This window comes from Choloepus didactylus, chromosome 12 (assembly GCF_015220235.1).
Source record: "Choloepus didactylus isolate mChoDid1 chromosome 12, mChoDid1.pri, whole genome shotgun sequence".
NCBI lineage: Eukaryota > Metazoa > Chordata > Mammalia > Pilosa > Megalonychidae > Choloepus > Choloepus didactylus.
Genome location: NC_051318.1, coordinates 4,772,127 through 4,789,411, shown reverse-complemented (window position 1 = coordinate 4,789,411; position 17,285 = coordinate 4,772,127). Strand labels below are relative to the sequence as shown.

The window sequence follows — 17,285 nt, the reverse complement described above, 5'->3', positions numbered from 1 at the left end:
CACGATGGAATACTATGCAGCAGTTAGAAGGAACAAGGTCCTGAAACATTTGGCAACTTAGATGCACCTTGAAGACACAATTCTGAGTGAAATAAGTCAGACACAAAAGGGGAAGCGTTGTATGTTAACACTTCTATGAACTATCTGAACAACGTAATCTCAATGTCTTATAAAAAAATTGGCTACCTAGTGATAGACAGTAGCTAGTGAGGGGGAGTGATAATCTAATATGTTCAGATATGTTAATGATGGTGAATTCAATGGTGTAATGGATAGGAGTGACAATTGTTTGTTAATGACATTAGAAGGATCAGAGCTGTATTGAAGGCGAATAGGATTGAAAGGGGTTGTTTAAAGGCCTGTTTCCCACAGATCAGCACCATAGATATAGATAGGGGCTTGCATGATATACTTGCAAGGTATGACACTAGTGCACAGTTGACACCAGAGGGGTATATAGGGAAAAATCTACACGTTGCATACTAGGGACTGTAATTAATAGGAATACCGTACTAGCATTACACAAATACCAGGGACAAATTGAGGGCTGACAGGAGCTATGAGTTGTTTTGGGTCGTGAGAATTGTTTAAAATGGAAAGTGATGAGGACTGTACATCTAAGTGACGATAATGTGAGATATGGATGGATGATTGTGGACAGAACATATGCTATGTGAACTTAGGAACCCCCTACTTTTTAAGCCAAGCCCTTAATCTTGAGGCTTGCTCTGGTGGAACTTAGGTTGTAAAGAGGAGGTTAAGCACATCTATAATTATGTGTAGGAGTCACCTCCAGGGAATCTCTTTTGTTGCTCAAATGTGGACTTTCTCTCTCTAAGCCTAACTGTGAAAATCAATTCATCAGCCTCCCCCTGATGTGGAACAGGACCCCCCAGGTGAGTGAGTCTCCCTGAGGATGTGGGACTTGGATTCTGGAAATGATCCCGACCCTGGCATCAATGGGTTGAGAATGCCTTTTGTCCAAAAGGGGGGAAGAGGAAGGCAACAAAATAAAGTTTCAGTGGCTTAGAGAATTCAAATAGAGTTGAGAGGCTGTACTGGAGGTTACTTTTATGAAAGCCTCACCTAGATATGCCAAATGGCCACAGTATAAGCCCAAGTCAACAGTAGTCCCAAAAACTTTAGTGAATACCCAGATCCCTATCTGGGACTCTATAAAAGTTTCACTCACTATGTTTCTTCTTCAGAAACTTAAATCCTTTAGAGAACATCTATACTAGCTAAGTCCCCAAACCCAGAGGCAATAGCATCTTCAACAACTTCTAACAGATGTGTCCCCTTTTCTCATAAAGTCGACACCCCTTTTCAACATGAACAAGTTAGGGTGATCACTGCCTAGACATCCCAAAAGATTGGGAAAGTGATTAAACTGGAGGAAGGGGTAGCAACAGACAAGTTGGAATTTAACAAAGGATTATGAATATTGAATATATGATTTTCATTTTCTTAGTTGCTAGGGTCTTAGAATAGCTAGAAGGAAAGAATTGAAATGGTGAAACTGTGACACGTAGCATCCTTTGAGATTTGTTCTATAGCTACTTGTTAAATTGTAATTTGGAAGGTGTACCTTTTTGTATATTTGTTATATTTCACAGTAAGGAAGTAACTAAACTATGGTACTATAACTCATAAAAACTCTGGAAATTTCCTATGTATCTGCTTGTTAAATCATACTTTGAAAGATACTATCTTTTTGTATGTATGTTATATTTCATAATAAGAAAATAAGTGAAACTGTGGAACTGTAATCTATAATATTCTTTGAAATTTGCTCTCTAACTGCTTGTTAAATTGCACTTGGAAAGTTATCACTTCTATGTATTTGTTATACTCGACAATAAAAAATATTAAAGCAGTCATCAACAAGAATACAAACATTTCGTTTGAAAGTGAGTCGGACAGTTCATTGTCTGAAATTAGATTGCCGAGTAAGTGTGCAGAAAGATGTTTAACATCATCAGCCATTAGATAAATGCACATTAAAACCAGAGGACCTACCACTACTCACATAGAGAAATGACTAAAATATAAAAACTGACAATAGCAAGCGATAACAAGGATACGGAACAATTACACCATCATCCGTGCTCTGAGAATGCAAGGTGGTGGTCACTCGGGAAAAATGTTTGGAGGTTTTTTAAAAAATGCTATAATGCTAATAAAATCACCTAGTTCTGATTCCTCAGGATAAACCCTAATATTAATTATTATGAGAGAAGCGTAAGAACTAACTGGTTTATTACTGGCACTCCAATTATCAGCCATGTTCGCCCAACCATATGTTAAACACCAGTACAACCAAACAGAAGAGACGCAGGCAGCGCTCCTCTGGTCTGTGGCTGGGCCGGCAGACCTGCTCCCGCTCTCCAGGCTTGGAGTTTGAGGTCAGGTGCCGGCACGTCAGGCCTGACCATCCGTCTCCAGGACTGACTCCTCCAGTGTCAGGACAGCTTTCCACAGTGCAGATGCCCCCTCATTAGTGGGTGCCACAGCCGACACAAACCCTGCATCACAGAGCAAATAAGCCATCCAGAACCAGCTCTTGCTAAAGAAGGCTGATAAAAATAAGCTGAGGGATGGGCTTTCCCCAGGGGCTCACCTGGAGATGTCACAGTTGCCCCTGTGGGCCCCGTGTACTCGGATGCCTGGGCAGACCAGCGCCAAGTTGATTTCTTAAAGGCCAGTTCTAACACTTATATAAGAACATGTTTCCTGATGTTTAAACCACTTGAAATCTGGTTTGTTCATGATTTTCTGTGTGTATGTATGCAAATATGTGTATTTATGTATGCCTATATATATTTGAACTTAAGGCAGCTGAGAGAGTAACTTAGGAAATGGCTGTATTCTAGCTATCTGTGGAAGCCTGGTACAACTAAATTCAGAGTACCACTAGGAGTTAAGTAGTTTCTACCTTTCAGTAGTTTCACTTACGCCTTTTTAGTTTTTCACTGGGAAATCTACAAGACATCACATACGTGGTCATAAGAAATGTCTGTCAAAAAGGGACGAACCAGTCACTTCCAGGAATTAGCACCCTTCTGTGATTCTGTTCTGAACATGTTGTTTTATGCTTCCTGTGCACCAGGGCACGCATAAGACGCGGACCCATGCTGCGTGCTAGAGGCGCCTCTGCCCCAGCGGAGAGCACGGCTGGTACATGGACAGGCTTATTGTCACACCTGAAATGGTTGGAGGTCAACTCCGGAACCGAGACGAGTGGCATCCTTAAAGTTACTGCTGTTGAGATGACGAGAAAATGGCGGGATTAGGAAAATGCAGGAGGAAATACTTAACTTGAAATGATGCCCAGTGATTGATCTGTATGGAAAAGCTGACTTCAGGTAACTGCAGGGCTTGACAGTCACAAACGTGGCACAGGGCCTGCCTCGACAGGCAGCCACGCCGTGAGAGGTGTTCGCTCGCTGGGCAAGCGTTCCGTGGAAAACACAGGATCCGACTGGGAATATCCAGAGACAGTAAATTACATGTACAACTATCGGGAGAAAGCAGTGCAAACACCCCCCAAACCCAAAGTCACAATACGCACACAATTGTGTAACTCTCTACACTTCACATTACTCTACATTTTAAGTACTTTTAGAATTTAATTGAGGCTTTTGGGAATTTGAAGGAGTGCGGGGAGAAGAAAAGAAATTGGGTACAGAGGAGTGATATAAGAATAAAAGTTGGCTCCATAATTAAATTTAACCAAGCAAGATTTGCAGGACCCAAATGATTTATGATAGTAAAAAAATTTCTTATTTTCCTTATTTTGTCCTTATTCATTGCTGTTGTGAAACATCAGGAAGTGATGGAAAGGGCAAGACATTGAGGTCAAGCACCTTTTTGTGGCGGCAATGAGTGACACTATGGATAGAACTTAGCTGTCTAACGACAGCCTCAGCAACAATTGTGTTCCGTTATTTGAAGGCCTGGGACTTTATCGTGCAACACTCTCTAGAGACTCCATCGTAAATATGTGTTCAGCTCTGTGCCTTATCTCTAGCGGGTTAGTAGCTCCTCGAGATCAAAGACTGAGCCGCCCCTGAATATCTTCCAAGTCCTCACTCACGGCAAGGCACACGGCAGTGGCTTAATTATAGCTCCTGAAATAAATGGTGTAAGTAGATATGTCTCAAGATTCAGCCAATTCCAAACTTAATACAAAGTAATTTGAAAATTGTAATTGATTGTTTTAGTATGCATAAGTAAAAAAGGGTATTTCCACAGACTGTGCAAACAAAAGTAAAAGTCACATGGAAACACACAAAGAGCAATATTGGACATCAAGAAATTGCCAGTATATTTCCACTGATATGACATTTTTGATGGAATGGCATAAACATATGGTTTCTAAACCTTAAGTAACTAAATAATACATTTGGGGCACTGTTTCACATCTAATAGGAGTTAATAATACCGTTAGAATGTTCTCTTCAATTCAGCTTCTCTTAGATTATTAGTAAATATCTATGAAGAAAACATCACTCCATATGGATTTTTCATTTTTATTGTAGTCTCTCTTTTTGTAAAAGAAATATCTGTGAGAGTGTCTTAAGAAATTCGGCTGTGCCATTATGCAAAACAGTTCTCAACAGAAGCTAAACTTAAAAAAAGAAAAAAGTTATTCAGTTAATCAGTACCCTAGACTGTATCAACACAATGATAAAAAAATGCAAACCCTTTTTAGAGAGTTTATTTCAATAAATCTGTCAAAATGATTATTTGAGTGTTGTGTAACTATAGTTACAACTTAACTTTGTAAGCAATCCAGACATCCTCAATTTAGAATTTAAAAGCACTTAGCCAACCATTCCTCTATGGAAATAAACTTTTAGTTTGGAACATATGGAATTTCCATGGGGGAAAGTACAATATCTATTTACTTTAGATTTACAATTAAAATTAATGACAGTAACTTCTTTATGAATCTTTTAAAATAGTATTTGTGAAATATAGTACCAGTAATATCTATCTGACTTTTACAAACTAAATGCACTTTTATTTTAATAAATGCCTAAAGTCCTTTATTCAATACTTTGAGAACCAGATATACTTTGGAATTCAGATATTTTGGGACTCAAGTTAATATTTGCAAATATGTATATTATTGCACAGCATCTCCAGGGAAGTCTAGTGCAGAACTTGTTAATCAAACATATTGCCATGTCTGCATTGATACGTAAGGATAGTCACACTAAGTGGAATAAAGATTATAAATAACATCACATTATTCAGATGAGGTTTTGCTGGTAACTGAGTGTGCCACAATCTTAAGAAAGCTTACAGTTTTTAGAGCTTCTTTGATTTTGGAATTTTAGATAAGGGGTCTTAAACCTACATCTGAATTAACTTCCCCTGCAAGTTTTAAAAATCAGTAGATGCGTGTTGGTGTGCATATGCGTTAACCTCTACCTCTTTTGTGTATTCTCTCTCTCTCTTTCTCTGTCTCTCTCTCACACACAGACACACACACATGTTGGAATGAGTGACTAGTTCCCTGGGAACACAGCACACCCATCTGTTTACATATCCTGTGGCTGCACTCTCACTGCAGTGGCGGAGCTGAGTAGGTGGGACAGACGTAAAATAAATGCTCTTTGGCTCTTTACAGAAATTGTGTGCTGACCTCTGATATATATATATAATATATCCAGGGTCTTCAGTTTCGTTCCCATTCAAAAGACAGTTAAGACTGTGATAAGTTTGTGATAATTTAGATTGTGATGAACTGAAAGTAGAGCAGCCAGTGAACTCTCCCTGTCTCTACAGTATTTTAAACACTTAAAAAATTTTAAATGTTAATCTAAATGTAAAAATAAGCTGTAATGCTTTAATTACATTTAAATCAAGCTTTTACTTAGTAAATGAACTTAATATTATTTTACACTCTTCATGTTAATATTACAGTCGATTTCATTTAATGCAGTTTTCAGTTTTAAAATGTTCTGCAACAACATGCAGGCAAATCAGAATAGTAGTTAATACTATCTGTATACATATTAATGCTAGTGATAACAGTAATAAAAAAAATTCAAGCCATTATCGTTATCTCAAAAGATTTTTAACGTTGAATTTGATCTTTTTGGGTTTAGATTTCTTTTTGATGATTTTAAAGGTTTTGACCTTAGTAAGTTCAGACTTAACTTTGAAGTTAATTTCTTAGAGATAGGAGGATATCACGATGATGGAATGGGGAAAGAAATGGTATGCTTCAGAAAAAAACGTAAAAGAACACTGAAACATGTAGGAAATTGCCGTTGTGCTGGTCGAGATGCTGTACACACTGCAGGAGAGGATAACAGTCACTGTGTCCTAGAGTGGTTTATAGTAGGATTTGAAAATCACAAAGAAGAGCACATTTTAAAGGAACTACCAACTAGACATCCTTTTGAACGTTACCTGAAATTATACAGATGAATGTGCCTCTGGTTTCTACAAACCAAGTGCGCAGTTGTTGCCTTCAGTACTGGGGAGGCTTGGAGCTCTGCACCTCAGAAAAGCAGGTTCTTCATCTTAACCGACTCCTGTGGGCATGGGCCCACTGCCAGCAGGACCTTTGAATGAGGGTCAGTTAGGGGCCCAGCTGACCCAGGACGAGTCTTCATCCTATTACCGAAGGCCTTGTAGGGGAGGCCACAGAGAGAAGCCACGGGGAGCAGCTGGAACCCGGAAGAGATTGGCAGAGACCAGGAGAGGCCCCACGAGCATCGCCGTGTGACAGAGGAGCCCAGGACCGAGGCTCACCGGCTGCCAGCCCCAGAAAGCCACAGCCTTCAAGGACGGAGCGTCACCTTGAGGACGCCTTGATCTTGGACTTCTGGCCTTGAAACCATGAGCCAATAAATCCCCATTGTTAAGCTGACCCATTGCGTGGTATGTGTTTTAGCAGCTGGGAAATTAAAACAGCTTTTAGTTCTAGGAGAATGGAATGCTGCTATTGCAAATAACAAAACATGTGGAGACAACTTTGGAGTCGATAGGGGGCAGACGCTGGAAGAAGTGTGAGGAGCTTGATGGGAAAGGCCTAGACTGCTTTGAAGAGACCGTTGGTAGAAATACAGATGCTAAAGGCATTTCCGATGAGACCCGACAAGGAAATGATGAACGTGTTCCTGGAAACTTGTTTCAAAGTGGCAGAGAGCTTGGCAAAACTGAGTTCTGGTGTGAGACGAACTTAGGTGTTCGGCTGAGGAGATTTTCAAGCTAAGTGTGGAAGGTGCAGCTGGCTTCTCGCAGCTTATGGTAAAATGCAAGAAGAAAGGGATAAGCTGAGAAATGAATTCTTAAGCACAAAGAAACCAGAAATTAGTGGTTTGGAAAATTCTGAGCCTTTCCCGCCAGTGTGCTCTGAGACTAGGACCAGAAGCAGCTCTTTAGGGACCCCCTAAGCTTCCAGAAGGCACCTCCCCAGAGGACAGGGCTCCTGTGTCTTCTGTCTGCCTGGGATGACCGTCCCGTCTTTCCCGTTTTTGCCTGGCTGGGTACAGCACCATCCGACTGAAATCGCCCCTTCCCGCTCCCTGTACTTCCTTCTCGGCTGCTCACGCTTTGTGCCCTCTTTTAGCCTCCCGGGACTCTGTCCTGCTTCCTGCATTCTTTCTGAGTTACCACATGGTGTATCGTCTGGCACACTGTGCTCAGTAAATGCTTTTCGAATGAACTGGGCTTTGGTTCTAAAAGTGCTCTTATTTTCCCTCAAAATCTTCCTTATTCTTTTCCTTCAACTGTAGCAGCTGCGTAGTGAATGGTGGCTTTTAGGCGTATCCGTTCGTCTGATAATCCCCGAGCATGTGCTCCGTCCAGCGCGGGCACCGTCGGGCGTCGCGCCTCCGAAAGAGCGCCCTGCGGAGAGACAGAGGCCTCGCCCGGGAGCTGAGCCCGTCCCGCAGCGCGACTCCTCGCCTGTCCCTGTAGAGCGTCTCCTCTCTCTTCCCCTCGTGAGCAACGGCCTGCCAGGGGTGGAAGTTTCCCGGGTTTAAGGTGCGGACTTCTGCACCCCAGAGATGGACTCAGAGGAGTCGCGCAGCTCCTCGCACGCCGCCCCCACTGCCTTCGTCCCCTCGGCACCCTGCTTCGGGCCCACCTTGTAGGTCAGCCTCGACCGCCACGCTTGTGTAGACCAGCGTGTCTGATCGGGTTTCTTCTTATCTGTTCCAGTTTGTTGTTGTTTCTTTTTAATGGAAGGGTGTTCTGAAGGTAGAAATGCCTCCTTAGGTTCCCCGAGGACCCGAGAGGACCCCCAGTTTGGGCATGGTGGTCGGCTCACTGTCCACATTCTCTGGGCACCTCAGACTTCTTCACCTGGTCGATCTCAACAACTTGTGTCTGAGCCTCTCAGGAGCTCTTAGGCAGCTGGCTGGCTCCATCGTTGAACAACGCAGTTCACAGCCGGTGGATTCCCTCCCTTTTCCAGGGGCCGCCTTCCTCACGGGCCCTCCCACGCTTGGTGCCTGCATCCAGGTGTGGGTTGCATGCTGCTGGGTGGGTGTGGGTGCCTTCCTGGACCAGGAGCTCCGGTCAGCACGTTCATAGTGACGTAGATGGGGAAATGCGCTTACCTGGCCGGTGCTGCTAACTTGACTTTGTTGGGGATGTGCATACGCACAGCTGCTTTGGGGGCTGCTTCTGTATTGGAACAGGAGTGTGATAACCGGTTCGTAGCATCCTTTCCCCATTTTATAACTTGGTCTGAATTCTTCATCTTGATTTTCAAAACCGTTTATAATTTCATTTCTTTCTGTTTATCTTTGAATTTCCCCTAGCCCTCCAGTCCCATTTTCAAACACGCCCTGTGCTCTGTGTCATTCCCCAAGCTACAGAGATCTTTCCAGCCTTTCACTCTGCTCCCTCTCCACTCATACCTTCTCCAAGGAAACCGAAAATCATCCGTCTTGGAATTAACCAGTGGGACCTTTCTTGGATCCTCTACTGCCACCCTCTCCACATTGGATTATTATGGAGCTCTGCTCCAGCCATAGAAAGGGCTTCCGAGGGAGGTGTCTTGCATTCAGGCCCAATGTCCACCAGTTACTGCCTGACAGCCCGGGGCAGCCACCAATCCTCTTCATTTTTATCTGTCAGATGAGGTGGTAATAAGTACTTCAAAGAGTTGTTAAAAGGATCAAATGAAGCAGCGTGTCTGAAAGTGATTTCTAAGTGATAAAATTCCATGTACATGTTGGATAATCTTAGAGTTGAATTAATGTATGAAACACTTGGGAAGGTGTAGACGATGCCTTATTCATTACTCCTTACCTATACTTTGTTCATAGCAGGAAATATGAGTTGAATTTGATTATGAATTTCTTGCTATATACAAAAAGGATAAACTTGACCCATTTGAAACCTGAATTTGTAAACTATTTGCTTTATGCGTATACAGCTTCAGTTATTTATAGCATCACCAGAAAAAAATTGGCTTTGTTGTGCTTATGATTGAAATTATACAATATCATGGCTATATTTACATCTTAAATTTTTAATTATGAATGCTGTGTCAAACATTAGAGTTTGCCTATTTGCTTTAGTAGCACTTTTATTAACTCTTAGAATGATCCAATGTGATTAACTCTTAGAATGAACCAATGTGATTAGGTAATTTTTGAATGTGTCTTCTAGAATTGCCTCAGTTTGTGTCAGCATGGTCAAGTTTAGCTGTTTTTTGTTTGTTTTGAGGAGATTCCATCAGTTCATTCCCTTCAAAACTGATTAAATAAAACACATTAGTAAAGGTGTGAGTTTCTGTGAAGTTGAAATCACAGCGTGCTTGAAATCACTCCAAGTACTATTTACAAATTGCAGTTTTGCTGCCCTAGCAATTTGTTGTTTATCTTTTCGAATACTTTTAATGAAGCATTTGATGATATTTTCCTTATGATCAAATGAGAGTATTTGTGAAAGTTACAAATATTCTTATTACATATAGGGTTTTTTTAGAAGTTCGTTTAAAAAAAAAAGTAGTCCATGAGAAATAAGTGTAATTGCATGTTTTTCTTAATTTTTACTTCAAATGTTTGTCTTAAAAAAAGCCTAATAATACACAGAATGTATAGTGACTCATTCTTCATATTAAAGCCTCACAGTCTAAAATCAATATTTAGAGTACATGTATCCATTATGATCATTTTACTATGCCTAGTCTTCTGGCTTTTTACTTCATTTTTCTTTGTCAGAGTTCAGATAGTTGAGTAGCCAACAGGTGACAAATGTTGCGTTAATCTTTTTGACACCCTAGCTCCTGAGCATGAGAATTACTGATCAATTACAGCAGTTGTCTCCTAAATGAGCTTTTCACATCTGCCTCTGACTTCATTAGTTAACTCTCTACGCAAAGATCTGATAAGAGGGATACTGGTGGCTCTTACAGCTTGTCCTGTCGGCTGTGCACTAAGGAGAGGCTTGTTAGCCAAGTGGGCACAAGGGGGTAGTTATCCACTGCCTGCATAAATACACCTGCTAGGCTCTGCAAGGCATGTGAGACTGCTTATTGGAATCACCTTAAGAAAAACAAAACAAAACATCTGGTCACACTGAAACTTTCCATTTAGCAACAACTAATGTAAAATCATGGCATTTCTTCTTAAATGATGCTTTTACTGATTGCATTTGTCCGCAAATAAAAAAAGTCCACCAAGTCATTTTAATTTATAGAACAGCAAAAAACTTTAAAAATACTTTTTAAATTAGCAAACATCATGATAATGCACGCTTGTCCAGAGATTCTGTTACTAATGCTTGGTTTATCTCTTCCAATATGTTGGCACTTTAAAAAACCACCAATTATGATCTGCTTTCTTACCAGATTAACTGTTACACAGCAGTCACCCTGTTAGCTGGAAAAGGTCTTGGTGAATGGTGTTTAAACTGCATGTAGGAAAGCGTATTTTCTCCCCTGTAGAATGGGAGTATCCATCCTGTGTCACAGAGTAATGGGAAGGAAACGCGACAGTGGTGGTGGGTGCCCAGCACCCGCCTGGCCTAGCGAGCCGTCGGGAGAGCCGGCCCGAGGGCACGCGTTACCGCGTCCCCTTTCCTCTCCTCTGATGTCCACTCGGAGCTTGGAAGCAGAACATTGCTTAACAGCACATTCATTGTATGTGAAATTCATTTCTTTTTTTTTGTTTTAAAAATCATTTAACAACTGACAGTCTATGGGGGATTACCCATTTGTAAATTATTTTAATTTTGTGCATTGGAAGAAGTTTTAGGCAGATATTCACCAATTACTGTTCTTTGGTCCCAGAGCCAGTCACGTAGCCAGTACCCCTGGAGTCAAGTCAGCCCCAACTGGACCATCAGCTTTCATAACTGTCCCCTACCTTGTTTAAATGGGAGAAATGCCTTGACCAAATAAGTAAACCCAAGAATGGAGTCAGTTTTTTTAGTATGTTTCATATCTTCTTATGAAACATATCTGAATGTTTTAATTAATGCTGTAAAAATGTGTGCTAGTGAATCTTTCCATTCATTTTATTTTAGTTCCATTTTAAAGAAGGTTTTGATAAGTCAAGACTGTATTAATGGATTGACTGGGACTGATATTTCTGCTGCTGGAATGTCATCCTGTTTTCCTTCGGTTTTCCCTAGGCCTTGTCTGCATGAAGTCCAGCACGTCCGTGGTGGAGCTCGTCATGCTGCTTTGTTCTCAGGTAGGAATCCCTTCCTCTCCATTTACACAACTGTGTAGGACTGTGTTCCCACCACGAATACTAGAATGGGTGTGCCTGTGTGCCTATACGTTTCGAAAATGTCTGCCTCTCATCTGGTAGATGAAGAGAATAATTTATACATGGATGGACTCCCGTATATGATACTGACCTCCTCCCCGCTCCCTTCCTCACCCCGCCCCACCCCCGCCCTTGTCTCTTGTCTCTGCACACACTCTGCTTTACATCCCACCTTTTACAAACGATAAGCTGAATTTATAATTTTGACGTTTATTGCCAGTTACGTTGCTTCTCCTCTAATGGGTGAGTGGTAATGAGAATCATGCTTTTCTCACTCCCTAGCCAAGGTGTGTAACAGCTCATTCATGAGTGGCCTGTGATATGACGTCTCCCTGCTTCTCTTCTTTTAATGTGCAATTCATGTATGTCAGTCTGAATCTTAAATTCTATTTATGCTGTTTATCTTGAACTATTGGCTTTATAAATAAAATAGTAATTGTTGGTTATTGTTCTTTCATAGCATTTATAAGAAACTAAACACCACATGTATTTTTTGTTTCTTTTTCTGATTGCTAAAATAGGGACCGGTGGTGTTTCTTCCCACGCACTCTGTCAAGTCTTCTAATGATCCTGATTATCTAATAGTGTTAAAATTTTCATAATAGCAGAATGAAAAGAGATATGTGTGTTTGTAATAAGTTGTAAAACGTGCCCCTGATTTGCTCAACACAAAGAAAAATACATCCAAATCGCTTCTAGTTACTGACTTGAAGTCTGTCTAAAACCACAGCCAACTCCCAAATAAACAATGATATGACTTCAGTTGTTCTTTTAAAACATCAGCCCAAAGAAACCAAACAACAGGAAAAAGAACTTACCTACAGGTTTCCAATCTTCGCGTTTCCTTTCTTCAAGAATATTCTCATAGGGAAATCATTTGGGTTTCCATGAATGAAGAAGGATGCAGATACGGCAAAGGTTAAGACAAAGGGCATTCCTGGCAGGGCTGCCCGCAGGGCACTTGGCGATGCTGGCCACAGATATGTGAGTCCCGAGTTCGAGAGACGTGCTGAGGTGTCCATCCTGGGCCTTTGAGGTTCGTGATGATGCACATTTTTTTTAAAATGCCTTTGTGGAAAACAGTGCTTAGAGCTCCTTCCTCCCTCGCCCTGGGTTCTGCTGCAGCTCAGAGAGGTAAAGAGGAGTGTGGGGAAGGGCCCGGTAGCTCTTATGGCCTCATCATCTCATCGTGGGTTTAGCATTACTCATCTGCTGGCTCCAGGAGTTCCTGCCACTGAGGGCCCTAGAGAGGAAACTTTGCCTCGGATATTGATTGAGAGGAAGAGTGCGAAATTTAAGCTGGCTATGCAGTGCACTTTATTTCAGTGTTTCAGCACAGCAGTATTATAATAGGTCTCTCAGTTTGATTTTGAAGTTGAAATTTTTAAATAATTCATTGTGCTTAAATATTTCAAGTAGTTAATTGATTAAATGGACCTCATTTAAGGGAATCAGAACTGTATGTTCATAAGAAATAATTCCAATTGTTCTTTTATTTACTGTTTATCTGAAATGTTGCTTTCCATAAAATATTTCTAAAGAAACAAGTAATCTGCTGTCAATCAAATTAAAGTGGGCAGAGTTTACTCTTCTGTCCTGAACTTAAGCATCAACCCATAAAGCCATCCCTGTAGATCATGAATTGCTCCGTGGATGGGATGTTTAAAACCTGGATTTAGGGATGTTAATAAAGGTACTAAATGGGCATGTCCTCCAAGTTTCTTAATGTGATTTTCTTAAACAATAAACACCTGTTTTTCTCTGCTACTCCGATTCCGGTTGCTTCGTGCCCTGTGTCTGCGCACTGGACGGCACTGGTGGGGCGCGGCCGGCCCCGGGCAGCGCCCCCTCCGCAGCCGTCAGGCGCCCGCACACACGCCCGCTCCCCGGGGCTGCCCGGTGCCAGGGCGGAAGGCACGGGACGCCTGGAAGGGCCGCCTCTGATCGGCCTTGCCGTTTCGTTTTAGAGGCAGCCCTTTCTAGAGGGTTGAGGGCCACGCGTTACCAGGGCGAGCGTGCTAAGAACGCGAATGAGTCCTGTCTCCATGCACTGTGTGTGCGCGCGCGCGTGCAGGCGCTTTCCCCACGGTGGGAAATACAACTAGGATACTATCCACACTGTGGTTTAATTCTTGGTTAAAGTAAGTTCTCAATGCAAATGGAGTTCTCCAATTTATTTATTTGTTTAGCATGCTTTTCTTTTTCCCAAATTTAGCTAAACCATTGAGGGATAAAGCTTTGTTTGAATAGATAGCTGAGCACTGAAAAAGGAGAGGAAAATGCAGCATTCTTGCAGTATTTTTTCTTTTATTTGCTACAACACATTAGGTGCTTTCATATTTCTGCTTTTCATTTTGGAGATTTCATGTTAACTGCTCCAGAGAATTAAGGATATCAGCTTCTCTCCTTATCTGAGCTCTTGAATAAACTTACCATTGCCAATGATTTGTGTCTGAAATATGGTCTAAATTTACATGAGATCATGTTACAGATGTCTGAAGGTGCATGTCAAGGATAATTGAGTTCATATGGATAGCCTTTTAAACTCCAGGGGTACGCCACCATGTCTGCCTCCCAGTGAAATTCTGCATCTCAGGGGAAAACACATTTTTCATTTTAAAAGTGCTCTCATATTCAGAATATTGTATTTGCTTTTAAGAAGACATTAGCATTATCATTACGGTACATATTTTGTTCCACATATACCCAAAACATTTTTCATTGTATTCTGAATAATTTTCTTTTCCTTATAGATTTATGATACAAAAATAAAATTGAAGAATTAACTATTTTTCTTCTCTTTCACTTTGTATTAAAGTTGCAGTTTGTATTATCCATTAAAAAATTGGTTTTCTGTCATTTTGAAGTCAAGTGAATTGAAGTAAAATAATTAATGTGTATTTTATTAGATAAAATCAATGTTTAATCAGTTAATTACAGTGTTTCCTATGAGGTTCTTCAGTATATCATGGGTTGATATTGTCTTCTGCTTAGATTTTCTTTTAAGTTTTACAGTCAGATGTGGTTGTGGTACTTTATGTTATTCTGTATGTGTTCATTATTTTTGCTTTATGTTATTCTGATTGTGTTGTGTTCTTTGATGAAAAGCAGATTTGGTTTTCAAATAAACTTTTTAGGTTCTATAATAGTTTATAATTATTTGCAGATTTTTTGGTAGGAAATCTCCATCAGAGGTACACTAGGAAAAAATGAGTGATGTTATCCCATAGGATTCTTTAAGTTTTCATGAGTAAAGCTTAACAGATGTCACTTAACATTTTTCTGTGCCTTATCTGTCAGTAGGAACCATTTTTATAAAATGAGAAATTTTATTTTAAAAATATTGCCTCAATCTTTAAGGACTGCTGACTTCAAGCACTTATTAAGAATTGCATGCTTAATAAATCATTTTTATTCTCATTCAAACCTCAAACATGTCTAAGTATCATTAAGAGTCAGGCACCCAGGTCCCTTCATCTGGGGTCTGTGTGTGAAATAACTCCTGTGAATTATTTTGTGGTTTTGTTGGACTTTATTCTTCTTTAAATAACGCATTCACTTAAATAAAAAGGGCCTTGGTGACGTTTCTGATGTGATCAAGGCCATAATCCAGATTATTCTAAAGATAGCACTTACAGAGCAACCACAACTGAAGGGCGGGCTTCCCTTTTCAAACAGTTTGCCCTTTGAACTTTTAAAATTTTCAGTTTTCCTCCAGTTTGGTAGAGTTCAGTCAGATGATACAAAGGAACAGATGTAGTTTATTCTGAACATATAAACCTAAGATTGCTGTACAGATGACTATGGAGGCCTTTTAAAGAATATTCATTCATGAGCAATCGGTATTCAAAGGATTTTTGTTTATAAATTTTTTTCGCTAGCTGTTTTTTCCAGCATCTGTGGGAATATAATGGAACTCTATTTTGATGAAATTATGTGTCATTCGAATGAATAATTATTTTGTGTCTACTTTTTTTTTTTTTTTTTTTTTTAGCAGTGTGAGGTTACCAAAGACTTACTGATACAATCTTACATGTCTGCATTTTACATTGAATATGATTAGGTGCCACCTCTGTGTGGTTCAGTAAAGAGATGCTGTGAGACAACAGTATGGTTTTGTGTGAGCTCACGGTGTGCCCCGCAGCTGGTGGGCTTTCTCTACAGCAGCAGCAGACAGGTGGGTCTGTGGGGGGAGCCTGCCATGGTCAGGCCAGCGCCAGCCTCGCTTAGAGCACGTCAGGAATGATGTGGCCGAATGTATTTATTGAGTCCCTGAGGGTAGTGCCCATTTCCCAGCACTCTGTTACATGTTACTTTCCTCAAGAATATTTTTAATGTACAATATTATATGTGTTGATAGGGTAGACTTGGAGTTGAAAAGAGACTTTTTAACCTATAAACGGTATTGGGTTCTTTGCAGCCATTACCTCTTCGGGTCCTGCGTCTGTTTCTAGAAGGAGTGAAGCCATGGTGTCATTCTCGGGTGTCTGAGGCCTGGTCCCAGCCCTCGTCTGTGCTGTGATGTCTTTTCGAGCAGAGGGGCAAATTTAGCATTTTGTTTTCTTGAGGTGTTGCTATGGTTACATCATCATTCTTGCCATAAAGTTTGTAATATGGCCCAAGTATAAATAAAAGTTACACAGGAGTTTGAAAATGTGAGGATGCATAAGGATTGTTGTCAATTTGGGTCATAGTAAAGATTTTAAATAATTAGAAAGTGTGGAGAAAATTACGTACTAAAAATGTAGACATTTTGAAGGAAAAAGGATATAATGAGAATTAATCAGAAATTTTCTATTTACTGTATCTTGGGGAGGATAGCTATAGAACAATTTGCAATAGCAGGGCAGACTCAGCTTTGTCTTATCTACTTATGAGAATTTAATCAAAGATTTAAAGAGTGATCATTCAAATTACTTGTGATCATTTTGGTGAGATGCTTTATTGTTGAATTCTTTTATTTTGACTCCTGGATAAGTTAGTGAGCACAATACATTTTGAGTCTGTCACTTTTATGTTATAAAATACTATTTTTTCTAAGAAACGTATAATACCTACGGTACCGATAACATCGTAAAACACTCGCATCCTCTCTGTTAATTAGCTCATATTCAACCCATATTATAAACAGAGGTGGAAAATGATGGATAAGCCAAAGCTCTGGGCTCCTCTGTGTGAAAATGGTAAATGAGAAATGACAGCCCTTTTTCCTCATATCTGACTTCTCATAATTCTAATAAAATTGAGGGAAAAAAGATACCAGTAAAGCCTTGGCCACCTGTAGAATCATCCTTAGGAAATTATCATGCTAAAATTTCTGTGTCAGGAGAGAAAAAATGTATTCTGAGGTGAAAGATTTCCCTGGATCACTGACAGTGAGACCCAATTTCCTATTCTAAAACCCCTTTCCATACTTTTCCACAAAATCCCCTCCTTTCCTTTCTTCCCACAATATATGTGTGTCTTTATGTGTTTACAATGAAGAAAAAAATCCAGATTTTTTTACAAGATGTTTTAAAGAGCTCCTTATAC

The 17,285-nt window shown here is 40.4% G+C and overlaps 1 protein-coding gene across 7 annotated transcripts in view; it reads left to right on the top strand.

The window, feature by feature from the left end:
• Positions 1-17,285, top strand: part of NBEA (neurobeachin) — a 637,956-nt gene that overhangs the window by 285,502 nt on the left and 335,169 nt on the right. For all 7 annotated transcript variants that reach the window (XM_037800588.1, XM_037800589.1, XM_037800586.1 and 4 more), the window contains exon 34: positions 11,614-11,675. In XM_037800588.1, the coding sequence (XP_037656516.1) occupies positions 11,614-11,675 (62 nt within the window). The remainder of the gene's footprint in view (positions 1-11,613; positions 11,676-17,285) is intronic.